Source organism: Neophocaena asiaeorientalis, unplaced genomic scaffold (assembly GCF_003031525.2).
Source record: "Neophocaena asiaeorientalis asiaeorientalis breed wild unplaced genomic scaffold, Neophocaena_asiaeorientalis_V1.1 scaffold504, whole genome shotgun sequence".
Classification (NCBI taxonomy): Eukaryota; Metazoa; Chordata; class Mammalia; order Artiodactyla; family Phocoenidae; genus Neophocaena; species Neophocaena asiaeorientalis.
In genome coordinates this window covers 6686508-6712122 of record NW_020174438.1, presented here as the reverse complement: position 1 = coordinate 6712122, position 25615 = coordinate 6686508, and the positions used below count along the sequence as shown (strand labels likewise).

The window sequence follows — 25615 nt, the reverse complement described above, 5'->3', positions numbered from 1 at the left end:
TCCCCCCACCCCCCCACCCCCCTTCTGCCAGGGTCCCCTGCTCTGCAGGCTCTGTGTCCCTGAGCTGGTGCCTGTGTGTGTCCGGGGGAGTGGGAGGTGGATACAGGAGCAGCACGGTCTGGTCTGAGCCACTGTGTCTCTGAAACTGTTTAGGGAAAGGCTGCCGGACGCAGGCCAGGGGACTTGGGGAAATTTGAACACAGCTTGACGTTCCTGAGGGGGAGGGGGCAGAAGCAAGGAAGAGGAGAGAATTTGGTCTCTGGCCAGAAAAAGGGCTTTTTCAACCAAGGAATCTAACTGCTGACATGGGTACCCAGCATGGATGGGGATATTGATGTTTACAAGCATTTCGCGTGGCTGAAGAGGGTAAGTGACTGGCTGCTTTGTCTGGGTCTCCGTGGAGATGAGTGAGGGGAGAGACACTGTGTGTGTGTGTGTGTGTGTGTGTGTGCGTGCGTGCGTGCGCGTGCGGAGGGGGGAGGTGTTTGTCCGGCGAAGCCCTGTCGTGGCCAAGTTCTCCATGAAGAATCTAATTATAGACACTAGAGGAGAAAACAGTCAGCTGTCTTTGTTTCTCCTCTGACATTCTAGTGAATGAGCCTCTGTGCAGAAAGGCAAGAATGAAGTGAGGAGAGTTCGTTATTTTAACTTGAGCACGTGAACGGTTGGAGGCTCCAGACACCGTGACCTGAAGGTGCCCACCACTTTTGGTGTGAGGATGCGGAGAGGCCGCTGCCTTTCAAACGTACTGGATTCAGAAGTTGTTGGGCTTCTTCTCTGCTCGGAAGTCATCTGGTGTGGAGATTAGTCAGTGTGCTGTCAGCCAAAAGAGCTGCTGCGTTGCGGGGGGGAGGCTCTCTGAAGTCCTCTTCTGCGTGTTTCTCAGAGGCCAAGGGCTGGCGTTGCAAGTCGTTCCTGCCGACTCTGTAGGGGTTGAGCGTGAGAGTGTGGGGTGAGTGCTGGGGGCTGGAGTAGCGTCCGCACTCACAGAACCCAGGCTCGCTCTTCTGTCACCATCTTTGAGCTGCAAGGATGGGTATCCATCTATTTTCACACTGCGGCTGAATGTTTTCAGAGGGAGGAAGGGCAAAAGCAGCTGACAGATAAGAGATCTGACCTTGTAACTGTAGAACAGGAGGGACAGGAAGTGTCCGGCTCAGAAGGTCCCCGACCCCGGTGCCCCAACCCTGGGCCTGCTTTGGCGTGCACCCTCTGCACTTCTCACTCCGCAAATATTTATCAAGTTCTGGGTACTGGGTGTCCAGTGGTGAGCACAAAGTAGAACCAGTCTCTGCTCTTGTGGATCTCCCATCTACCACTTGGGAGATGCCAGTTAAATAGTCCCAGGAAATAAGCCTGAAATTTACAAGTTGATAAATACAGCCAAGAAGAGGAACTGTTGGTAGCCATCATCAAGGGCTGTTACTGATTGAGAAGGAGTAGTCAGGGGCCCTCTTTGAGGAAGTAACACTTCATTGAAAACTGAAGAAGTAGGAGTGAGTCAGGTGGAAAATGGGGTGAAGAACACGTCTGAGGGCGGTGATGGTTAGGAGCTAGGGGTGGGTTCCGGATCACACAGGACACGGAAGGCCACAGTAAGGGTTGTGGGTGACGTCGTTTGTATAATGGGAGACTTGTAGTAGGGAAGTGTCATGAGATACGTTGGGGAATCTAATTTGTATTTTATGAAAATTACTCTAGCCGTGATATGGTGTATGGTAAGCTGTGTCACGAAAAGTGAGGCAAATGAACCAAATTAGAGAGCTCAAGGGCTTGTTGGGATCAACTAGTACAAACCCCCCATTTAAAAAAGCCCAAGAGGGGGGCTTCCCTGGTGGCCCAGTGGTTGAGAGTCCTCCTGCCGATGCAGGGGACACGGGTTCGTGCCCCGGTCCGTGAAGATCCCACATGCCGCGGAGCGGCTGGGCCCGTGAGCCATGGCCGCTGAGCCTGCGCGTCCGGAGCCTGTGCTCCGCAACGGGAAAGGCCACAGCAGTGAGAGGCCCGCGTACCACAAAAAAAAAAAAAGAAAAAAAGCCCAAGAAAGGCTAGGAACCTCATGGCTATTAGTGTTATGGCTATAAGTGGTGCAGCCTGATCTTGAACCCTGCTCTGTCTCCCAGTCCAGTTCTCTTTCCTCATTTCTATGGCCAAGTAGGTAGAAAATTATGGGTTTGGAACCCAGCAGAAATCTGTTTGTGCTCAGCCCCATCCCAGCTTTGGGATGGGGGCATTGCTGTCACCAGAGAGCATGCTGAGGTGACCAGACATTTTGGTAAAAGTTCTCATCCATTGTCTTAAGAATTGAAAAAGCCTCGTTGAAAAGGTTTTGGAGGAAATAGGTGAGAAGTGCACTTCCCATCACTTTTTATTTTCTTGTATCCAACTGAAGCTTTTTAACCAGGAGGTCTTAACAGCCGCGATGTGCCTGGGATTGTAGGTGCCATGTCCCAGCTGCTGGGACAGATAACTTGTGCAGAAGTTGTAACTTGTGCAGAAGTTCTGTCTGTGGAGGAATTAATTCTGCATGCAAGGCAAGGTAAGGAGGTTCTTTCAGTCCTGAGACCCAGGCTGTGAGCTCTGACTCTTTTGGATGGTGGGAAGTTGGCTGGGCGAAGCGCTAAGTGAGGAGACTTCAAACCCCCTGGGAAAGACTCATAGCAAAACATTTTTTTTCTACTTTTAAGGAGCATTAAAAAAAAACACACAAAGTATTGGATATGTCATAGGCAGTATAATCAGTATCTTTCCTATTCTCTACCTGAAACACAACTGCCAGACTCTTCTTTTTAAAATCCCCTTAAAAAAAAAAAATTCTGGGCTTCCCTGGTGATGCAGTGGTTGAGAGTCCACCTGCCGATGCAGGGGACACGGGTTCGTGCCCCGGTCGGGGAAGATCCCACATGCTGCAGAGCGACTGGGCCATTGAGCCATGGCCGCTGAGCCTGCGCGTCCGGAGCCTATGCTCCGCAACAGGAGAGGCCACAACAGTGAGAGGCCCGTGTACCACAAATAAATAAATAAAAATCCCTTTTCATCCTTTGACCCTGGTTGTAAGCCCCAGGATTTGCCCTTAGTCCGGACGAGAAAGCCGAGGTTTTTCTGCCTGCTTGGCTTTTAAGACTTTTTTTTTTTTTCTTTGCGGTACGCGGGCCTCTCACTGTTGTGGCCTCTCCCGTTGCGGAGCACAGGCTCCGTTCGCACAGGCTCAGAGGCTGTGGCTCACGGGCCCAGCCGCCCCGCGGCACGTGGGATCTTCACGGACCGGGACACGAACCCGCATCCCCTGCATTGGCAGGCGGACTCTCAACCACTGCGCCACCAGGGAAGCCCTAAGACATTTTCTTAACCTGGCCTCAACTTACCTTTTTAGTTTCATCATTTATATCTATTTATATTTACTTTAATTTCATCTTTTTATATCTGACGAGCTCCCACGTGTAGTCCCTGCCTTTTCTGAGCTTCTACCTCCATGTCCTCCTCCTAATTCCCACCCACTTCATCTGACTCCATCAGGGCTCTCCTTTTCCATCAGTCCTTTGCTGACCTCCTCCCTGTATTGCATGCAGTGGACTCCAGCCTGGGTGCCCAGCACTTTGCATCTGCCTGGCTCACCCACCCCCTTCCCATGTGCTTCCTCAAGCTGGGGTGGCTTGGAGAGCAGGTCTCTCTTAGCTCAGGTTTTTGAAGGTGGAAACATGCTGTTTCTTTCATGTTCCCACACACGGGGTGGTTCCAGCAGAAGAGGTGCCTGGATAAGGTGTGACCTGGTAGGCTGGGAACCCTTGCCCTTGGACCAGTCCAAGAGGTCAATGCCTCGGAGCAAGAGAGTCTTTAAATTTTGGGACAGTAAGGGGAGATGCCTATGGCTAAGAAGGCCCAAAGCTAGAGGAGAAGCATTTGGTGAGAAAAGAGACATTGTCTCGTGGCCTTTGGAGGACGGGATACTGCGTACTGTTTAGCTAAGCACATGCGGTTTGAAGTAAAGCCTGGGTTGGGCTCTTGGCTTCGCCACACTTACTAGCTATGTGATCTTAGGCATATTATCTCAAATCCTGGAGTTCTTCATCTATAAAATAAGGAAGGTAATAGTGCCAGCCACATACAGGTTTTATGAGGATCAAGTAAGATAATGTATGTTAAATGCTTAGCAGAGAACCATGCACATAGGGAACATTCAATAAAAGTTAACTGCTCTTGGCCATTACCAGGAAGGAGGATATTGAAAGAGGAACAGATGGGACCAGTTTGCTTCTCTCCTAGGAGTGCATCTTAGGCCATCATTCCTTCAGCTTAGGCCCCTTTCCACATTCCAGGTCAAGGTCTCAAAGCAAAGACCGGCAGGAGACAGCTGGGACCTGGCCCACCATGAGTAGCCAGAGGCCCCAGTGGCTGCTCAGAGAAGGCTGACCAGGGCTGGTCCTCCAGTGCCTTCCCCGACAGACAGATCCCTGGGACAAGGTAATCTCCTACCACAAGCGTCCAGAGGGTCTCCGCCCCTCAGCTCTTTGGTTCCTGACTGACTCACAAACAGCTCACACCTGCCCTGCTTTGAGATCAGTGGCTCCAACCCACATAGTCCTGAAAGAGCCTCTCAAAATAGCAACAAAGCAGGGTCTGTGGAGTCCACCCGCTGCCCTCTGAGCAGGAGTTTGTTTTCCCAGGAACAGAAATCCCAGTACTGTGAGCATCTTCACACCACTGCTGGCTTCTAGGACTCTGTGTTGGAGCCAAATTCCAAACCGAAGTCACAACCCCGTCCACCCCACCCCCTAAGAAAAAAACAAAAACGGAATCATCATGGCTCCCCCATGCAATTGGCTTGGGTTCTGTAGTACAGTATGGGATGAACTCAAACTGCTAATGTGAGACTTTATTCTGTGTCATCTGGTGCTCAAACGGTTGATCCAGTAGCCTGGCCACTTGGGCCAGGAGAGCTGCAAAGACATCCTGGCCCCAGACATTGACTTGCCTTGTACTCAAGTCAGAGTGCAATTAAAGTTGAAGTAGGCAGCGGCTTCTGTGAAAGTTGTTTGCACTGGATAAGAACGCGGATCCTGTATCCAACTTCTTGGGTTCATATCTCAGCTCTGTGTGACCTTGGACAATTGATTTACTCTCCCTGGGGCTCAATTTTCTTGATTGTAAAATATGGATAATAGTTCAATGTATGTAAAGTGCTTAGAAAATGCTTCATAGATGTTATGGTGACGATGACCTCGGCCACAACAGACAGCCTCTGGTTACTCTAGAGCCATGCGCCCAAACTTGATTCTGTGCAGAGAGATTTTTTCAAGACCAGGAGGAGGATGATAGTGGGTATGGTTACGCAAGGGTTCTAGCTGTCCTCATTTTCCTAAGGGTACATCCCATCTTTAGCCAATGCACCCAAAATGTCCACCCATCATATTCTCCAGCATAGTTTAGGAGCTAGAATTTTGCCATCTGTGACTCCTGTCTGCCAGCTGTTTGGAGAGGCCCTCACACCTCTTTCCCAGCAGGGTTTGGCAAAGGGGCATCATACCAGGGTCATTTGCTGAATAGCTTGGGTGGGTGCTCCAGAGCAGCACAGCCATTGGTAGTTCCATGAACTGGCATCGGCACTTGGGGGGCGGTGTCCCTTGACTCATCCCTGCATTCTTCCCTCCCCCATCCCTGTATCAGCTCTTTCACACTTTTCCATTTGTCCCCAACCTTACACTTCCCTCTCAACTGATGTCACCACCTACTTCATTGAAAAAAATTAGCCACACATAGATGAACTTCTCATCTTCCCTCCCCACCACCACAAAAGGTAACAGTATTCACAGCCATCATTTTTCTTTTTTTAAGAGGAATATGAAAAGCGTGTTTTTTTATATAAATTTATTTTTGGCTGCTTTGAGTCTTCGTTGCTGCACGTGGGCTTTCTCTAGTTGCTGCGAGCGGGGGCTACTCTTTGCTGCGGTGCATGGGTTTCTCATTGCGGTGGCTTCTTTTGTTGTGGAGCACAGGCTCTAGGCATGTGGGCTTCAGTCGTTGTGGCACGTGGGCTCAGTAGTTGTGGCTCATGGGCTCTAGAGCACAGGCTCGGTAGTTGTGGCGCACGGGCTTAGTTGCTCCGCGGTATGTGGGATCTTCCCAGACCAGGGCTCGAACCCATGTACCCTGCATTGGCAGGAGGATTCTTATCCACTGCGCCCCCAGGGAAGTCCCCACAGCCATCATTTTTCAACTTCCTTTGGTTTCATGGGTCAGGAGTCCCTTCTCTCCACCAAGGCTATCCCAGTATCCTGTTCTCCTGATCTAGTGCTATTCCACGTCCTGTTGTTCTCCGATTGTTTCTTCTCTTTACTCTGCCCTGCCTCCTTGTCCCATGTCCTTGGCAGAAAACGTTTCTCCTTGATTCTTAGAGAAAAACAAAACTGTCTCTGACCATGTACTTTGTCTCTCCATGCTGCCTTATAGAACTTACCCTCTTTTCACCATCAGGAATCTTGAAATCAAGAGCAGGTAAACAGCTCACACCTGCCCTGCTTTGAGATCAGTGGCTCCAACCCACATAGTCCTGAAAGAGCCTCTCAAAATAGCAACAAAGCAGGGTCTGTGGAGTCCACCCGCTGCCCTCTGAGCAGGAGTTTGTTTTCCCAGGAACAGAAATCCCAGTACTGTGAGCATCTTCACACCACTGCTGGCTTCTAGGACTCTGTGTTGGAGCCAAATTCCAAACCGAAGTCACAACCCCGTCCACCCCACCCCCTAAGAAAAAAACAAAAACGGAATCATCATGGCTCCCCCATGCAATTGGCTTGGGTTCTGTAGTACAGTATGGGATGAACTCAAACTGCTAATGTGAGACTTTATTCTGTGTCATCTGGTGCTCAAACGGTTGATCCAGTAGCCTGGCCACTTGGGCCAGGAGAGCTGCAAAGACATCCTGGCCCCAGACATTGACTTGCCTTGTACTCAAGTCAGAGTGCAATTAAAGTTGAAGTAGGCAGCGGCTTCTGTGAAAGTTGTTTGCACTGGATAAGAACGCGGATCCTGTATCCAACTTCTTGGGTTCATATCTCAGCTCTGTGTGACCTTGGACAATTGATTTACTCTCCCTGGGGCTCAATTTTCTTGATTGTAAAATATGGATAATAGTTCAATGTATGTAAAGTGCTTAGAAAATGCTTCATAGATGTTATGGTGACGATGACCTCGGCCACAACAGACAGCCTCTGGTTACTCTAGAGCCATGCGCCCAAACTTGATTCTGTGCAGAGAGATTTTTTCAAGACCAGGAGGAGGATGATAGTGGGTATGGTTACGCAAGGGTTCTAGCTGTCCTCATTTTCCTAAGGGTACATCCCATCTTTAGCCAATGCACCCAAAATGTCCACCCATCATATTCTCCAGCATAGTTTAGGAGCTAGAATTTTGCCATCTGTGACTCCTGTCTGCCAGCTGTTTGGAGAGGCCCTCACACCTCTTTCCCAGCAGGGTTTGGCAAAGGGGCATCATACCAGGGTCATTTGCTGAATAGCTTGGGTGGGTGCTCCAGAGCAGCACAGCCATTGGTAGTTCCATGAACTGGCATCGGCACTTGGGGGGCGGTGTCCCTTGACTCATCCCTGCATTCTTCCCTCCCCCATCCCTGTATCAGCTCTTTCACACTTTTCCATTTGTCCCCAACCTTACACTTCCCTCTCAACTGATGTCACCACCTACTTCATTGAAAAAAATTAGCCACACATAGATGAACTTCTCATCTTCCCTCCCCACCACCACAAAAGGTAACAGTATTCACAGCCATCATTTTTCTTTTTTTAAGAGGAATATGAAAAGCGTGTTTTTTTTATATAAATTTATTTTTGGCTGCTTTGAGTCTTCGTTGCTGCACGTGGGCTTTCTCTAGTTGCTGCGAGCGGGGGCTACTCTTTGCTGCGGTGCATGGGTTTCTCATTGCGGTGGCTTCTTTTGTTGTGGAGCACAGGCTCTAGGCATGTGGGCTTCAGTCGTTGTGGCACGTGGGCTCAGTAGTTGTGGCTCATGGGCTCTAGAGCACAGGCTCGGTAGTTGTGGCGCACGGGCTTAGTTGCTCCGCGGTATGTGGGATCTTCCCAGACCAGGGCTCGAACCCATGTACCCTGCATTGGCAGGAGGATTCTTATCCACTGCGCCCCCAGGGAAGTCCCCACAGCCATCATTTTTCAACTTCCTTTGGTTTCATGGGTCAGGAGTCCCTTCTCTCCACCAAGGCTATCCCAGTATCCTGTTCTCCTGATCTAGTGCTATTCCACGTCCTGTTGTTCTCCGATTGTTTCTTCTCTTTACTCTGCCCTGCCTCCTTGTCCCATGTCCTTGGCAGAAAACGTTTCTCCTTGATTCTTAGAGAAAAACAAAACTGTCTCTGACCATGTACTTTGTCTCTCCATGCTGCCTTATAGAACTTACCCTCTTTTCACCATCAGGAATCTTGAAATCAAGAGCAGGCTAAAAACATCTCTACTCCTTCCTGGTCACTCCCAAACCCACTTCACATTGGCTTTGTCCCTAAGAAAGCTTTTGAAGTCCTTCTATAATGTTCTTATTGCCTCTAGTTCCCAAGCAACGTTTCCCATCCATTTTCCCTGGAATTCATTCCCATTTGGGCATCTTGTAGGTTTAATGAAATTCCTGTGACCAAAGGACCAGCTCCTCTCTTTGGCCCTTACCTAATCCCACATTTTCCACCTGTGGATCTTTCTCTTACACTATTTGATTGATGAAATGCCTGGACCTTCTATCTCAGGAGCCAAGATACATCAGGCCGTTTACTTCTAATGCCTCCAGGTGAGCTGAAACAGTCACAATCGCTCCTCCGTCCCCAACTCTGGCACCTGATGCTGCCCCTCTGTCTCCGTTGGCCTCTCCCGTTGCGGAGCACAGGCTCCGGACGCGCAGGCTCAGCGGCCATGGCTCACGGGCCCAGCCGCTCCGCAGCATGTGGGATCTTCCCGGACCGGGGCACGAACCCGTGTGCCCTGCATCGGCAGGCGGACTCTCAACCACTGCGCCACCAGGGAAGCCCCTCCGACAGGCATTTTTAAGAATCATGCGTCAGTGTGTCTCTTGGAATTGGCCAGATGAGGAAAGAGCACCACTCAAAGAGCCTCCTGTTCTTCCTCTGCTCCTGGCTTTAGTATGCTCCCTTCACAAGATACTAGCATGCTTGTAAATACCACTTCTCCTACAGTCGAGTGCTGTAGGTTCCTTACGCATCCAGCCACCTGATCAAGAGAATTTAGCAAGGACTAAGCTTATGCCAGGCTATAATTTTGGAACAAGATCTTGGTGAATCCAGGGCATTTCTCTCACCTCCAAGTCCTGCTTCCCAGGATGATCAGTTAGGAGCCTTGGTGTGCATCACACCAGCCCCTTGGTTGGAAAGCTTATAGATAGACTGTCAAGAGATTCTTTGTTTTCTGTGTTAGTTCTGGGAAACCAGAATATCTGAAGGGTGGCGATCGTGGCTTCATGGATAGCCTATCTGTATCAGGAAGACTCTTTCCAAAGATACTGTTCTCTATTCTGGGGGAATTCCGTCGTAGCTTTCAAGACTCAGTCTTTCAAGTGGGGACTCCACTGTAAAGCCTCTCCTCCCTCTTGAAGGTATAATCGATTTGTCCCTCCCCTATGCCACTGCTGCTGGCTTACACACAACTAACTCTATTACTCAGCCATAAAAAGAGACGAAACTGAGCTATTTGTAATGAGGTGGATGGACCTAGAGTCTGTCATACAGAGTGAAGTAAGTCAGAAAGAGAGACAAATACCATATGCTACGCATATATATGGAATTTAAGAAAAAAATGTCATGAAGAACCTAGGGGTAAGACAGGAGTGGAGACACAGACCTACTGGAGAATGGACTTGAGGATATGGGGAGGGGGAGGGGTGAGCTGTGACAAAGCGAGACAGTGGCATGGGCATATATACGCTACAAAACGTAAAATAGATGGCTAGTGGGAAGCAGCCTCATAGCACAGGGAGATCAGCTCGGTGACCTCCTGGAGGGGTGGGATAGGGAGGGTGGGAGGGAGGGAGACGCAAGAGGGAAGAGACATGGGAACATATGTAGATGTATAACTGATTCACTTTGTTATAAAGCAGAAACTAACACACCATTGTAAAGCAATTATACTCCAATAAAGATATAAAAAAAACAAAACAAAACTAACTCTATTACAGTACTTATCACGTCTCAGTGTAAGACTACAGAGCTCTTTCAAGGCAGGGACTGCCTAGCACAGGGAGTGGCACCTAGTAGGTGTTCAGGAATATTTAGTCACTGAATAGATAGCTGAATTGAAGCATAATTATGTGAACATAGGTTGACCAAGCTATTTAATTTGCTATTCATAAACTTTGCCCGTCCCTGATGGTGGATCATTTGATAGTGACAACCCCACCAGCGACACTTAGCCTCCCCTTATATATAATTGCAACTAAGAGAGGTGGAGGGCATAAGGAGGTCAAGGTCAGGATAGGATCTCTCTCTCGTTGGGCTCCTGGTAGCTAAGGACCTGACTGTACTCTACTCACGCTGCATTTTGAAGAAACTTCTTTACCTCTGTGCCAGAGGTAGTGGATGGGCTTGGCTATTGTTGGGAAAAAGTGGTTTTATAATAACTTCCAGAAAGGCCTTAAATTCCTTAACCAAAACATCTAGGAGAAGTTTTCCTTTTTACAAGCACCTGCTTGCATTCATTCTGCTTGATTCCTTTGGTGATGGGTAACCTGAGCCATGTAATAGAAGTTGTAGCTTCTATGATCTACTTCTTTTTTATTTTTTTGGTCCTTATTTTTTAAGGTCTGCATTTTCCAAGTTTCTCAAAAGCTTGTTATGTGAGTGGTGGTCCTGAGCTTGAAGTATAGCCTTACTGACTTTCACATCTCCCCTGTGCTTGGCAGCCATGGCTCTCTTGAGGTGGGTTTTCTGGATTTGATATGATCCCCTTGACTAGGAGCTGTCTCACAGGGGAGCTGACTTCCTTAGGCTTTTCCCACACTCCGTGCTCGCATACCAAGTGACACCCCCCACACGACCTCTCCTCCACACCACTTGTTTGTTCTGGAACCAGCACTTTCCCCGTGTCCAGTGAAGTGCCATGCTGACAGGAGGTCCCGTGGGACATTGCCTTCACCCAGCATCCCCGAGAGTGTGCCAGAGCACGCTTGGAGGGCACACAGAGGCCAGCAGAGGCCAGCCAGGTTGTGAAGGAGTCAGACTCCTGGGGATTCTGCACGGCCCCTATCCGTGCCACCAAGCACCCCCTCCAGAACTCTGCAGAGACCTAATATGGCCATCCCTTTGCCAAGCTACAGTGAAAGGACCAAGAGCGAGCAGGCATCGTGGAAGCTGACCAGCCACTAGAGTCAGAGGGTGATGGCTCTGAGGAGGCTGCTGGGGGCGGGGGCTGGTTGGTGGGGGCACAGCTCAGCTGGAAAGCTCATGTTTAACCTAAATTTGACCTGACTTTCAGATTGGAACAGAAAGAAAAATGCAAGTGTTGATGATTAGTCATTATTAGCTATTGAAATTTTCACTGTGCTCATTATAAACTGTGCTCCTGTAGATGCAACTCCAAACATGGGCATCTTTTCAGAGACGATGGAAAGGGAACAGGTTCGAGGCTGTGTACCGCAGGCATGATTCCAGGGCTCTTAGCTAACAATGGGTTCTGTGTTGTCCCTTAGGCACTTGTTTTCTTTCCAGCCCGAAAGTATTTTGGTTATTGTAACTTTGGGTTGTTTGTTCAGATCTTTAGATACTTCATAGGTATCCTAATCAGAAATGTTGCCTTCTTTTGTTCTTTTGCACAAAACGAATGAGTTCATTAAAGCTGTCCGTGCAAGGGAAGAGCTGTGTCTTAACTGCATTTCAGTCTTTTAGTTTAAACAAAGCCATTTCAATGAGTTCCGTGTTTCCGCGATCATTCAAAAACTGTTTATATTACATGGAGGAAATATTAGAGCATCCTGCTCTAAAGAGCTTTCTGCACTTTTTTTCCCACACGTCTTTGTTTTTAATGACCTAACTGATCATCTGTGTCACTCTGTGAGGTATGATCTCCTCTATTTAAAGGATGGGAAGCTTGAGATGAGGTGACCTACTTGAGCTTGTGCATGGTTAGTGCAGCCTCACCTCTTAATCGTTCCCAGCTATCATTCTGCACAGGAGGTCCTACCTTGTAGAGGAGAAGGCTGCAGGAATTCTGTACATGAATATGGAAGCCCCCAACAAAGTCCCCAGGGATCCCCTGCTTTGAAATCCAGCTGAGCAAAGGGTGGGAACAGGGAAGCTGCAGCTCTCAGACCTGGCATTTGTACAGCTATACAGGACGTGTTAATTCTTTCAACATAGCTTCTTAAACAGTTGTTAGGTGTTTTTATGTTCTTATAGCCCTTCATTTATTCATTTCCCATCCACCCTTGTATCTTTTAGCCCTACTTTAGCTTCCTGTTTATTTCTTGTTGTGTTTTAACCTATTTTTGTTTATTTCATCCCCCCCCCCCGCCAACACACCCCCAGTTGATGCCATGGGCCTGCTGCATCTTGTATCATTCCCTGAATTAACCTTCTTGTTCTGCTTGGGAAATAAGAATGGAGGCCAACAGGTGGTGGATAGAAAGTCATCCATTTCACACACAAAGGAGAATGGGTTCCTTTTTTATCCTCATGCATCCCACACAGACACACCCTCTGCCACAAAGTAGATCCCTATTAGCCCTTGATGATAATCTTGGTTTTAACTATATTTGGCTCAGAACTGACAATTCTGTCTTTAAGTTTACCAGTGCAAGCAAATCAAGCAATGGTAGGTAGAATCCCTTTGTAATTCAGTACTATATCCAAATAGCAGGAATGCTTTCTTGTAAGTCTGTTTCCAGAGGAGTGAATTTCAGTCAATTGACTGATCACCATTTGAGACAAATGCATTAGCCAGGACTTTTGGTTGCAAGTAACAGAAACTTGGTTTGAACCAGTGTAGGCCAAGAGGGGACCAATAGGAAGGGCAGGGATGTATCATTGCCTTTGGACAGCATGAACCAGGGGTGAGAATGCCACCAGTCTCTCTTCTTTGGCTTTCATTTGTGTGTTGGCTTCATAGCTTACTCCTGCTACAAACCAACTTCCTCCACCTGGAAGAAGACATGTCCACTGACAACCTTTGAACCTTGTAGCACAACTACTACCATCTTCTGTTTCCAAGTTTAAAAATGCAGAGGAAAGATTCCAACCCTCTAAGCTTTGCATCAGGAGGTTGGAAGGGGTGAGAATATCTCTAAGGAGATGGCAGCCCTCACTCCTGCCACATAGTTATAGCAAAGGTCATGACCCCAGCCTGTTCCTTTCTCTTAGCAAGAGAGCAAGAGGGAAATAGACTAGTCTGGTTTTTTTTTTTTTTTTTTTTTTTTTTGCAACTAATGATAAGGGTTTTGCCTCTGTGTGTGTGGGGGGGGAACCTTAAATATCCTCTGATAATCACGTCCCTGATAAAAAATCAATGTCCCCTAAGATATGGAAAACCTATTTTATTTCTTGAGTCTGCTAGCATTCAGCTCTTGGTGCATGAGGAACTTAACCGAGAGTAAACTCCTTATTCACTGACCCGTGGGAAGAGGTGGAGGCAGGACTCAGATTAGTCTAGTGTTTTTGTGTAGCCCCGAATGCCCTTTATATAGAGACTCTGTCCATACTGGAATCTTGGTGGTCAGTCCTGTGCTTCCTGGACCCACACGGTCCTTTCTCCATCCTCCCACTTCTCTCCTAATCACTGAGTCTGATTAACTATCATGGTCAACTCCATGACCCCCAACCGTGGATCAGCCTGCACGGCTGCTACATCATCCTGAAGCCTCTCTCTTCCATTTAGAGATGGCTTAGACGATAGCCCCACTGTAGGCTGTTGATAGCTGGAGCTGTATATTAGGCCTGTGCAGTCTCAGCATCAACAGTGTCTTGGGTCTTCTAGAAAGAGGGCCACAGTCTAAGAGTCAAGGTGCTGTGTTGTCTCTGTTCCAGGAGACTCTCAGCAACGTCACTCTCAAGGCCTGGGGAAGACCTTTTTTTTTTTTCTCTTAATTGAAGTATAGTTGATTTATAATGTTGTGTTTTTGTTGTATAGCGAAGTGATTCAGTTATATAGATATAGACACAGATATTCTTTTTCAGATTCTTTTCCATTATAGGTTATTATAAGATGTTGAACATAGTTCCCTGTGCTATACAGTAGGACCTTGTTTATCTATTTTATATACAGTACTGTGTATATGTTAATACCCAACTTTTTTTTTTTTAATTTATTATTTTTGGCTGCGTTGGGTCTTTGTTGCTGCGCGCAGGCTTTCTCTAGTTGCGGCGAGTGGGGGCTACTCTTTGTTGCCGTGCGCGAGCTTCTCATTGTGGTGGCTTCTCTTGTTGCAGAGCACAGGCTCTAGGCACGTGGGCTTCGTTAGTTGTGGCACGTGGGCTCAGTAGTCGTGGCTCATGGGCTCTAGAGCACAGGCTCAGTAGTTGTGGCGCACGGGCTTAGTTGCTCCTCAACATGCGGGATCTTCCCGGACCAGGGCTCGAACCCGTGTCCCCTGCATTGGCAGGCGGATTCTTAACCACCGCACCACCAGGGAAGTCCCCCAACTTCTAATTTATCCCTCCCCCATACCCCCTTTCCCCTTCGGTAACCACAAGTTTGTTTTCTATGTCTGTGAGTCTGTTTCTGTTTTGTGAATAAGTTCGTTTGTATCACATTTTAGATCCACATGTAAGTGACATCATATGATATTTGTCTTTCTCTGTCTGACTGACTTAGTATGATAATCTCTAGGTCTATCCATGTTGCTGCAAATGGCATTATTTCATTCTTTTCTTTTAATGGCCGAGTAATATACCATTGTATATATATACCACATCTTCTTTATCTGTGGACATTTAGGTTGTTTCCATGTCTTGGCTATTGTAAATAGTGCTTCTGAGAACACTGGTGTGCATGTATATTTTTGAATCAGAGTTTTCTCTGGATATATGCCCAGGAGTGGGATTGCTGGATCATGTGGTAACTCTATTTTTAGTTGTTTTTTCTTTTTTTAAAGAAAGGTATTTTAATTTTATTTTTATTTATTTTTGGCTGCGTTGGGTCTTCGTTGCTCGTGTGGGCTTTTTCTAGTTGCTGCGAGCAGGGGCTACTCTATGTAGTGGTGCACAGGCTTCTCATTGCAGTGGCTTCTCTTTGTTGCAGAGCATGGGCTCTAGGCACACGGGCTTCAGTAGTTGCAGCATGTGGGCTTCAGTAGTTGTGCCTCGCAGGCTCTAGAGCGCAGGCTCAGTAGTTGTGGCGCACGGGCTTAGTTGCTCCACGGCATGTGGGATCTTCCCGGACCAGGGCTCGAACCCGTGTCCCCTGCGTTGGCAGGCGGATTCTCAACCACTGCGCCACCAGGGAAGTCCCTATTTTTAATTTGTTAAGGAACCTCCATACTGTTTTCCATAGTGGCTGCAGCAACTTATATTCCCGCCAACAGTATAGGTGGGTTCCTTTTTCTCCACAGCCCCTCTAGCATTTATTATTTGTGGACTTTTGCAGATGGTCATTCTGACCAGTGTGAGGTGGTACCTCATTGTAGTTTTGATTTGCATTTCTCTAATAGTTATGTTGAGCATCTGGGGAAGACCTTGATGTGACGTTTCTGAGCTGTGTTTTATATTTGCCTCCAAGAGATCTGGGTTTTAGAAGATGGATTCCTTTATTCAAGACTTTGTCCAGCCTCTTGAGGGTAAAATTTTGATAGAAGCAAAGGTGGTTTAACTTCAATAGTCTTGGCTAAAGTTTCTGAGTTATTGACAATATACACACAAAAAGAACTCCCCGTGCTGCTTCAGTTCTGTGATATGAGAGAGAGGGAGTATGTTTCACTGTGGCGCTCTTCAATAAGCGCCGCAAGAGGATGTGGAAACGTCAACCTGTAGTTGCCATTTCACCTCCATAGGGTATGCAGATCCCTGGCCTTCACAATATCTCTTGGTCCCACACAATATTATATCAGGTAACTAACGTGAATTATAGTTTCAGGGATAGCTTTGACGATGGAAAGTTTAGATGAGAAGATTCATTTTTCCCTGTCACATTTGTAGAAATAACCATCAAAACAGAAGAGAAAAATTTGATCAGATATATGTATATCACACCTTAGTACATCAGAAGTCCATTGTACAGGTCTAGCCTAAGGGCTTAACATCATTAGTTGAGTAAAAATGACCTCTTTTTAATTGATATTTATCAATGGGTTGAGCATCCTTAACAGGGTAGAACAGTATAGAACTCTCCTTTAGATCACTTGCCATCCCAGAGCGGGGAGGAATCGAAACTTAGCATGTAGCATCCTTCGGAATTCGGTGTGACTTTCTCCTCCTCGGCGGAATGCTGGCATGGTTCTCTCCATCTGACTTTATGCATAGAGAGCTGGGCAACTGCTCTATCACCAAGTTACCTAATAGAGAATATGGACAAGACTTTTCAGAGACTCCCAAACCTGGAATCACTCAGGGACCCAGTTGATGATCTCAGTATTGATCCAAGACTTCTACTACAATTCCACTGTTAGAATTAAGGAAGCAGATGTAGCCTCTGAGAAAGCAAGCTCTTCTGAAAGTCGGGCAAAACAGAGCTGTGTCCCGACTCTGTCTTTTTAAACATGTTTATCAATAATTTTCATAACCTTCTGGCCTTTTATGCCCTGATGATACAGCCATTTTATAATCCAAGAATGATGCCCAAAAGTGACTGAACCTGTTGCCCAATTACTGGAATAAGGAGTATGCATTTATTCACTCAAAACTCAAATCCTCACCTTTGGCTAATAAATGTTGGCATTCAACAAGATGTTCTTCTTGGCCCTGTTCTCAGTTGCTTTCCAGGTTCTTCAAGCAGAGGTGTGTTTTATCCTGGTCTGTGACCAGCTAAGGCTTGAGTGCAGTTTTCTTGAGAGCTGTCCATCTTCTGTAGAATGTGACAACACAGGACTCTGAACTTCACCAAAAGCAAGGGATAACGATGTAGCAGACTTCTTTCTGGGACATTGTTTCCATCTCACTCTTGTTTAATACCTTTCAAAAGCTTGCTAGAGAACAGCAGTGATTTGATTTGGATGAGAGGAAGATGCCCTGCTCGTCTACAATGGTGATTTGGGTCGAGGGAGGCACTTTTCTGCCACATGCAGCACAGCCACATGGGCCAGTGTGACTGCTGGGGAAGGATGTGCCCCTCAAGTCTGTTAGGGGAGGAAAAAAGCACCAAGAATTGTTCTAGCTACTCAAACGGTGCTTCTAGATTTTAAAACATACTTTAATTACTCAAGTAAATAAACTTTTTTTTTTTGCGGTACGCGGCCCTCTCACTGCTGTGGCCTCTCCCATTGCGGAGCACAGGCTCTGGATGCGCAGGCTCAGTGGCCATGGCTCACGGGCCCAGCCGCTCCGCGGCATGTGGGATCTTCCCGGACCGGGGCACAAATCCGCATCCCCTGCATCGGCAGGTGGACTCTCAACAACTGTGCCACCAGGGAAGCCCAAACATATTTTTTTTTTCCAAACATATTTTTATAAGAAGCTCAAATATTATAGTTAAAGCCCCTCTTGACCAAACCTCCCACTCCCAACTTTTCGTAGCCCAGAAACGTCCCCAAAAGAGAGCACTGTTAAGGGTCGTTCTGTAGCCTTCCAGACACTGGATCTATTTACCTTCATATATATATCAGTACTTGCGGAGCCGGATGGTACTGTTTTCTAGTATCACACCGCACGGTTCTTTGGGTATTGCTGCTTTCACTATCCAATATGTCTTGTATTTCTATGATGGTTCATAAAAATCTGCCTCGTTAAAATGCTACAGATTGTCCGTAATATGGGTGAACCACAGTTTATCCACTCCTCTATTAATGGATACTTAGGTTCAGACAGCATTTTTACATTTAAGTGAACTTTCATACAATCACAATGTATAAAACAATATATACTCATCTGTTCCTCAAGCTGTAACAGAGAGCTTACTGGTTTCGTACATGGTAACTTGGGCAAATAATCCATTTGTGCCTTGTTTGTATACTTTGTGTCTCAGTTCCTTTAAGTGTAAAATTAGAATAAAAATAGTACCTATCTAGCAGAGTTGTGGGAAGGATTAAATGAATTAATATATGTAAAGTGCTCTCGACAGTGCTTGGTACATGGTGAGCGCTGCCTAAGTGCCCACTTTGTGTCTAGAGCACGGTACTTGGACCACGTTGTATTGGTCTCCATAGAATTGCTTTGGTTTTTGGCCCACGTTATCCACTAACCTTTGACCTATTTTGAGAACATCACAGGAAAGCAGTGAGTTCTGCTGGGCTCCGTTTACTGTGAGGATATCATCACGAATGTTGTTTATCCACTACACAGTCTCTCTGTGGAAACAAGGGATGGTTCTCCCTTCCTTAGGAAGAGCTGTGCTTCTCCTAGGCAGTTAGCTTGACTTTGCCACACTGATCTGTGCATCTTTTAACTCGGTGGTGCTTCCCTTTTTCCATTGGCTGCTAGAGTAGATTGTTTTTTTTTTTAATCTACTTCTAGCATGTGTTATGGACTCTATGGCACGCATTTTGTGTATTAACTGAACTTACGATATCAACTTCCTTCCCCCCCCTTTTTTTTTTTTTTTAATCTACTTCTGGCATGTGTTATGGACTCTATGGCACGCATTTTGTGTATTAACTGAACTTACGATATCAACTTCCTTCCCCCCCCTTTTTTTTTTTTTTTGGCCAACTAGCTGCCTCTCTGGGTGATTGCGTGGGTAGGTCTTTTATCGTACGAACACACCGCACTCCATTTGACTGAGGCTCAGGTGGTGCGGTAGCTGGCCGGAGTCTTGTGGAAGGAGCCTTCCCTTCGTCTCCTGCTGGAGAAGTGCCAGCTGCCAGTGGTGGGTGGCCCTGTGCATGTGCTGACTTCGGCGCTGGATCCACACAGCTTCACTTGGGTGCCTGGGTCCTTTCTGTTCTCAGTCTCTCTCCTCTGAAAGTCACCATCATGTGGGTTCTTGGACAGAGGAGCAATTGACCTGCTGCTTAAGAGCTATTTCCTTTCTTTTCTTGTTAGGCTCTGAGAAATGTAGGTTCTAATTATATCTTTGGATACTAGTCAGTGTTTGACCGTGTGATGACTGGAATATTAATGGAACAATAATAAACTGATACCAACACAAAGAAGCCATTAGTGATTGCTAAGGCCCTTTGTTTATGGTATGAAAGAGCTTCCATAACACTGAACAAGATGCAGACTGGAGAGGGGCTAGGGGAATGGCAGGGGTGCCCTGTCCGTCTGGCCTGTGCCTGGCACAGTTGCCCTGGGAAGTGGCCCCTGGGCTCACCCTCCCACTGCACCTTCGACAGACAGCTAGTGCTTCCCTCACAGGTGACACTCCACGGCTTGAATGCAGATTTCTTGGTCCCTGTTTCATTTTGGAACCAGGCCTGGCTCTGCCGCCTGCCCTCACCTAGGCAGTGCACTGGGGAAGGGATGGGACGAGGGAAGGCAGGAGGTATCTTTTCCTAATGGGGCAGGTGGGGTGTGGTTGGAAAGCCCATTCTGAAGGTTGGAATGTGGCGAAATGGGCTCAGGAGAAGGGGACCACTTCTGGGCCCTTCTCTGTGCCTAGTCTCCTCTCTGACATTCTCCTTTTACAATCGTGACTTTCCTTTGGGATATAGGATACCCGCCTTACGAACATTGGAGCATTGACTCCACTGGACCAGCCCAGGTGTCAAGGAGTGTCATTTCCCCGTTTAGCAATAAGATCTGCTTTTTCAGACCGCTGAGCCTCTGGATGGCCTACTGTGTGCCTCTGGTTTGGGCCCTTAAATTCCTCGTGGAAGAAGGGTGTAGTCATAGCACTGGGCCAGTTCAGTTCCATTAGCAGCTACCTCCCTCCTCCCTGCCTACAACCAGGGCAGACACACCCAGGAAGTGACTGCAGCTCCTGTCTCTAGCTCAGGGCATTTTATAAGCTTTGCCTCTCGACTGCCATCTCAAATCTCCCTTTCCTCTGTTTTCCATGGTTTTCTACTACTTGGTATTTCCTGTGTTTTCCCTCTGCTTGGCCCTTGAGATCCCTTTGGCTGTCATTTGGGTTCTTCTCAAGACGTTTCATCTTAGCTTATTCCTCTCAGCTCTAACACTGTAGCAACTCCACGTGCCACCCTGGTTGCCAGAGCCCTTATTGAGGGGTGCGATCGGCCACTTCTGAAAGGGATGTGCGAGTGGATGAAGGGCCTTCCGTTTGGCATCCCTCATCCTCCAGGCTCCCTGCGATGTTCAGGATGGGCCTCCACGCCACGAGATGTGCCTCGGCTCTGGAGAACTTTGGCATGAGAGTCAGGAGACAAGATCTGTGCAGGAGTTGTTTCCATATAGTTCCTCAGTGAATGGTACCAGCTCCCTGGTCTCAAAGAGTAGACCCTTATTGCTATTGGTGCTTCTGGCCGGCTGTGCCTCCAGCTAAACCAGACCCGGCACGTCAAGCACCGCCGGGTCTGGAGTTCCACCGAGGCCTTTCTAGCCAAAGGTGAGGTCACCCAGGAGGTGGTTTTTGCCACCTTTCATGGCATGCCTATCAGTGGCATCTGATCTGGTCCTCCTCCTAGTAGTTTTGAAATCCTGTGGTTTCCTGTTTAGGTGGGTGGTTTTGCATAGATAATGAGCGAAACTGACCTCACCAATTGCATACTTCATTTGGAAGTTGGTAAGATGTTTTTCCAGACTTTTAAGTGTGTGTTTTTTTCCTCTTCCCTTTAGTCCCAGGTAAATCACCACAGTGCTGCTAGTAATGAAACGTACCAGGAGCGCTTAGCACGTCTAGAAGGAGATAAGGAGTCCCTCATATTACAGGTGGGTCCTTTTTGGTGGGAACCAGCTTATTCTGTTACCTCCAACTCTGTAGCTGCCTTAAGTAGGAGGGAAGTCCAAAGGGTTTTCTCTGTTGGATGTTTCCTGCTCCCAAAGTGTATGTTTTTCAAAAGACTTTTCCTGAAACAAAGGAGAAAGTAACTGGGGGCACAGTTTAACTCTGGCCTTGGCTTTTGGGGGCTGTGAATGGATTCATTTATTTATCATGGACTACAAGAGTGTCTGCATCTATACACTGGAAGCTCTGTGGCCAGGCTGATTAATGGGGCCCTGTCTTCCAGAAGTCTTGCAAAGGAGATGTGTCCTCATGTCACTAATAAAGCAAAGCCTCTTAAAAAGCCCCAGGGTGGATGCTAACAGGATCAGGCCCAGTTGATCCGGAGCTGGATCTAGACTGATCACTTTGAGGCCAAACCCCCTGGAGCTGTTAACATGGGTTAATAAGCCTTTGATGACTCTCTTACTTTGAAGAAAGGAACTCCAAAACTTTTCAGAGACAAAGAGTCAAAGACGTAGTTTCAGGTCTGAAAACTTGCATTGCATTCTGAAAAGTTGATCTTTCTCGTGGGATGCTTTTTGCTGAGGTAGGAGCTCTTTGCTGTGTTAGTTCTCAAACACATAAATCAAGCCTCAAGGACTGGTATGCCTCAGACACTGATTGACAATTAGAGAATAATAAGACTAATATCCTAATCCCAGCTCCTTAAAAAGCTTGAAGGGTGGTGATTAAGACTGGTAAGTGGGATGGAAGCGAGGGGGCAGGGAGGGTTCTGGGACCCTCCTTAGACTATGGGCCTTAGCTTAGAGCACTAGAGTTAAGAGGCTGCAGTATGTTTGGCTTTTTTCCTTCTGTTTTACCTTATTTCTTTTATTCATTTCACTTCATTTTATGAATGTAGGTATAATGTCTGATTATTTTAGAAACTTTGGAAAGTCAAAAAGAATTTAACATGTTCGCCCTTTCTTCCAGTCCTTTTTTTTTTTTTTCTGTCCTGCCCCTATCTCAAAAAATTAAGCTCAGACCCAATATACAATTACACAATTTTGCATCCTAGGTTTGTTTTTTTTCCTTCACTTCATTGATTTGTTCATTAAAAACTATTTGCATGCCCACAACTCAGTGGATACGGGTTTTAGGTGCTGGGGTTGTAGCAGTGAAGAAAATAGACTAAATCCCTGTTCTCAAGCTTCCATTCGTGTGTGTGTGTGTGCGCGCGCGTGTGTGCGCACGCACGTACATGTATGATAGACAAACCAATTCACAAAATGTTTCCAGTGATGATAAATGCTATGGAAAAAAGTAAAGCAGGATAGGACTGTGTGGTCAGGGAAGACCTCCCCGATAGGAGGAGACTTAAGGACCTGGGGAGGGAGTCCCATAGAGACTGGGAGAAGCACGTACCAGGCAGAGGAGGTGGTTGGTCCAGCGAGCACCTTGAAGTAGGCATGTGCTTGGTGTGTGGGAAGCACAGGAAGGGGCTGTGTGGTTGGAGCTGGTGACCCTGAGAAGCCTGGGAACTGCCTACTGAGAGGTAGCAGGGGCCTGGTTATATAGCACGTTAGAGTGCAGACATTTTGCGGGATGTGTAATTGGAACCTCCATCCCAATGACACAACTGATGGAAGAGCGTCCAGTTTAGAATTTTGCCATAAACAGTATCAAGCTACAGACTAATGAACCCGGAACCTTCATGGCTGAAATGAGACATTTCTATTTAGAGGGTTACAATTTAATAAAGAATTCCTGTGTGATAATCTCTCTGATATTTTAAGAATTCCGAATTCTTGAATAATCCTTAATGAAATAACTCTAGCACAACTGGGGAGCTGCTTATCAGGAAAGTCAGAAGTGGATCCTAGTGGTTTCTGTCCCTCCAGGAGCTTGTGGGCGGACTCTCAGAGTTGCTCTTACGTGCTCACTGCCGTCTCTAGAGGCTCCACGGAGCAGCTTAGACAGATCCTCAGCATGGGGGAGCCACTTGCTTGATTAATTCACAAGACAGCTCAGCCAGACCGAATTCATTGGAGCCCTTGGCCCAGAATGTTCTCCTGGGTTTACTTGTGGAAGAACAAGGGAAATCACACAGGGCAAAATACTGTTTTCAGGATTAAACAACAAATAAAACCAAAATCTTGTATTTCTTCATTAGAATGTGACTTCTTAATGCAAGGATTTTCATCTTTTTCTTTTTCCCCCACTTCTGTATCCCCTCGGTTTTTAAAATTACGCCTAGCATGTGGTAGGGGCTCAGAAAATATTTTTTCTTGAATAAAGGTCACATTTAGAACCTTTATACATTTTCTCCCAATTTTCTACACCTCTACATTCATAACCTAGACTATTCACGTTCATAAGGACCCCATAACCCGGTGTATCTCGAGTCTTAAGAGCAGCTGGGCTATGAGCTATAGAATGCCGGAGACCACGTTATTCCTCTTGGTACCTAAGACCACACGTTATTCGTCTGGGTACCTATTCTGCTGGGTATCGCCAGCCCATGGCCCCAAGGCGTGGTGCAGACTCTCTAAGTGTTAATCATCCCAGTAAGATTAACCACGACACATCCCCAACAGAAACTCTGGAACCCAGGGAGCAAAGGCCACCCCTAGCATCCTACTCTTTTGAAATTAGAGTTAGTAGTAGAAAAGGCCAGGGGCTTCCCTGGTGGCGCAGTGGTTGAGAGTCCGCCTGCCGATGCAGGGGACATGGGTTCGTGCCCCGGTCCGGGAGGATCCCACATGCCGGGGCGCAGCTGGGCCCGTTAGCCATGGCCGGTGAGCCTGCGCGTCCAGAGCCTGTGCTCCGCAATGGGAGAGGCCATAACAGTGAGAGGCCCGCATATCGCAAAAAAAAAAAAAGAAAAGAAAAGGCCAGGACGGCTGATCATGTTAGGCAGCGAGGATAAGACGCCCATTTTTGGATTACAATTGAAATGTTAGCACACCATGCATCAGCTCCAGGAGTATGTTTCAATAATTCATTAATCACTTAGGAACATAAAAATGGAAAGCTTAAAGCAGCCATATTCATTAAGATTAGTGCCTCTGTAAAAGGGAGCTTTATAATTCATAACTTTATTTAAGCATGCATAAGTGAATTCGCATTAACTCTCATGCTCCAGCTATCATTCCTTTACAGACTGAGAAATAATTTATGATCATCTTTATGTAAATGGTGATGAGTCAACCATTGGTTGAAAACCAAAAGGCTATAAAGGATCTCAATTTACCAGTCCTTGATTTCTTTATTTTGGGGGAGGTCACTCATGCTTTCTTCCTCTTCCTGCTCTGAGGCACCTTTTAATAATAATTATTTAATAGTAATACGGAAAAGGATTATTTAATAATAAGGAAAAGGGCTGTTTGCTGATAGAGGAGGCTTTGAAAATCTTCTCAGTCTGTATTTAGGGTATAATTTAAATGATTTATCGTAAATGGATTTTTATTTGCTAACAATTCCAAGAGATAGTCTCGATGTTCTTCAGAAAGACGACTGTTTTCCTGCCACTGTATATGCAGCGTGGCTTGTGTATATTTATGACTTAGTCATGTTTTGGCCTGTGAAGCACAAAAACCTTTCTGCAGCCAAGTTTTGTCAGTGCTAATACATGCCCTTTACGTCCCACATTCCTTAATTGCTTCAGAACCCTCGCCTGATAGGTGAGCTGTCCTCACACCCTGATGAGAGGGGTAAGGTCATTGGCTACTCTGCACAGAAGTTTGGATTGCGCTTCCACATGAGGTGGCAGCAGCCCTGGAGAGCCAGCTTGAGGTATTCCTTGAGGTCGGGCTGCCCAAGGGAGCTCTGTGAGAGGCACAGGGAGCCAGAGGCCAGCCCAGAGGCTGCTCTCGTGGCTGCTGGGTGTTTTTCTCCTGAGTCTGTCAAGAGCAGGAAATGTGACCAACCTGGTCCAGGTGGTGTCTGGGACTTCCCGGCCAGGTGAGAAAACAACTGGGGTTCCCTTCACCCAGGACACTTCCCCCACTTACCACCCACCAAAAACAGCAGCCATTCTTCTCCCATCAAGAATCAGTGGTGTGGCTTCACGGCTCCCCTCCAGCGGGGAGCCGGTCCCAGCCTCCACCCTTGCTTTATTTCCTGGGACAGGTGAGCGTCCTCACAGACCAAGTGGAAGCCCAAGGAGAGAAGATTCGGGACCTGGAAGTGTGTCTGGAGGGACACCAGGTGAAACTCAATGCCGCTGAAGAGATGCTTCAACAGGTAAGGGTGGGTGGGACCCAGGGCCTTGGGCAAGCCCCTTTCTGGGTCCACGTTGCAGAGCTGCTTCTATTCCCGTCCTGCCTGGAGGGGAGGGTTGGCTGCTTAGCCTGTGGTGTTTACACAGCAGGTGAAACCGGAGGGGGGAGGGCAGGGAAGGGCTGGCCCGGGAGGAATAACTTGTTGGGCTGGTTTGACAGATTCCCAGGGCACTTTCTCCTGGCCTGGTTCAGTGCAGAGCTCTCTGCTGGCCATGTCCCCCTCATCTTATCACGCCAACCACACTGGACACACTTAACTAGCTAACTCCTCATAACCAAGTAACCCACGGTTCGGGCATGGCACTGTTGTCGCCTTTGCCCTGTAAGTGGCATCTGGGGTTTTCGAAAGTCGATTAACTTATTTTGTGCCTCTTTCCTTCCCTCACTCTTTCCCCTCTCACTCTGTGTGGC

The 25615-nt window shown here is 47.2% G+C and overlaps 1 protein-coding gene across 1 annotated transcript in view; it reads left to right on the top strand.

The window, feature by feature from the left end:
* Positions 1 to 25615, top strand: part of PPFIBP2 (PPFIB scaffold protein 2) — a 153131-nt gene that overhangs the window by 65341 nt on the left and 62175 nt on the right. Inside the window, exons 7-8 of the mRNA XM_024757007.1 lie at positions 20834 to 20926; positions 25053 to 25166. Coding sequence (XP_024612775.1) covers positions 20834 to 20926; positions 25053 to 25166 — 207 coding nt within the window. The remainder of the gene's footprint in view (positions 1 to 20833; positions 20927 to 25052; positions 25167 to 25615) is intronic.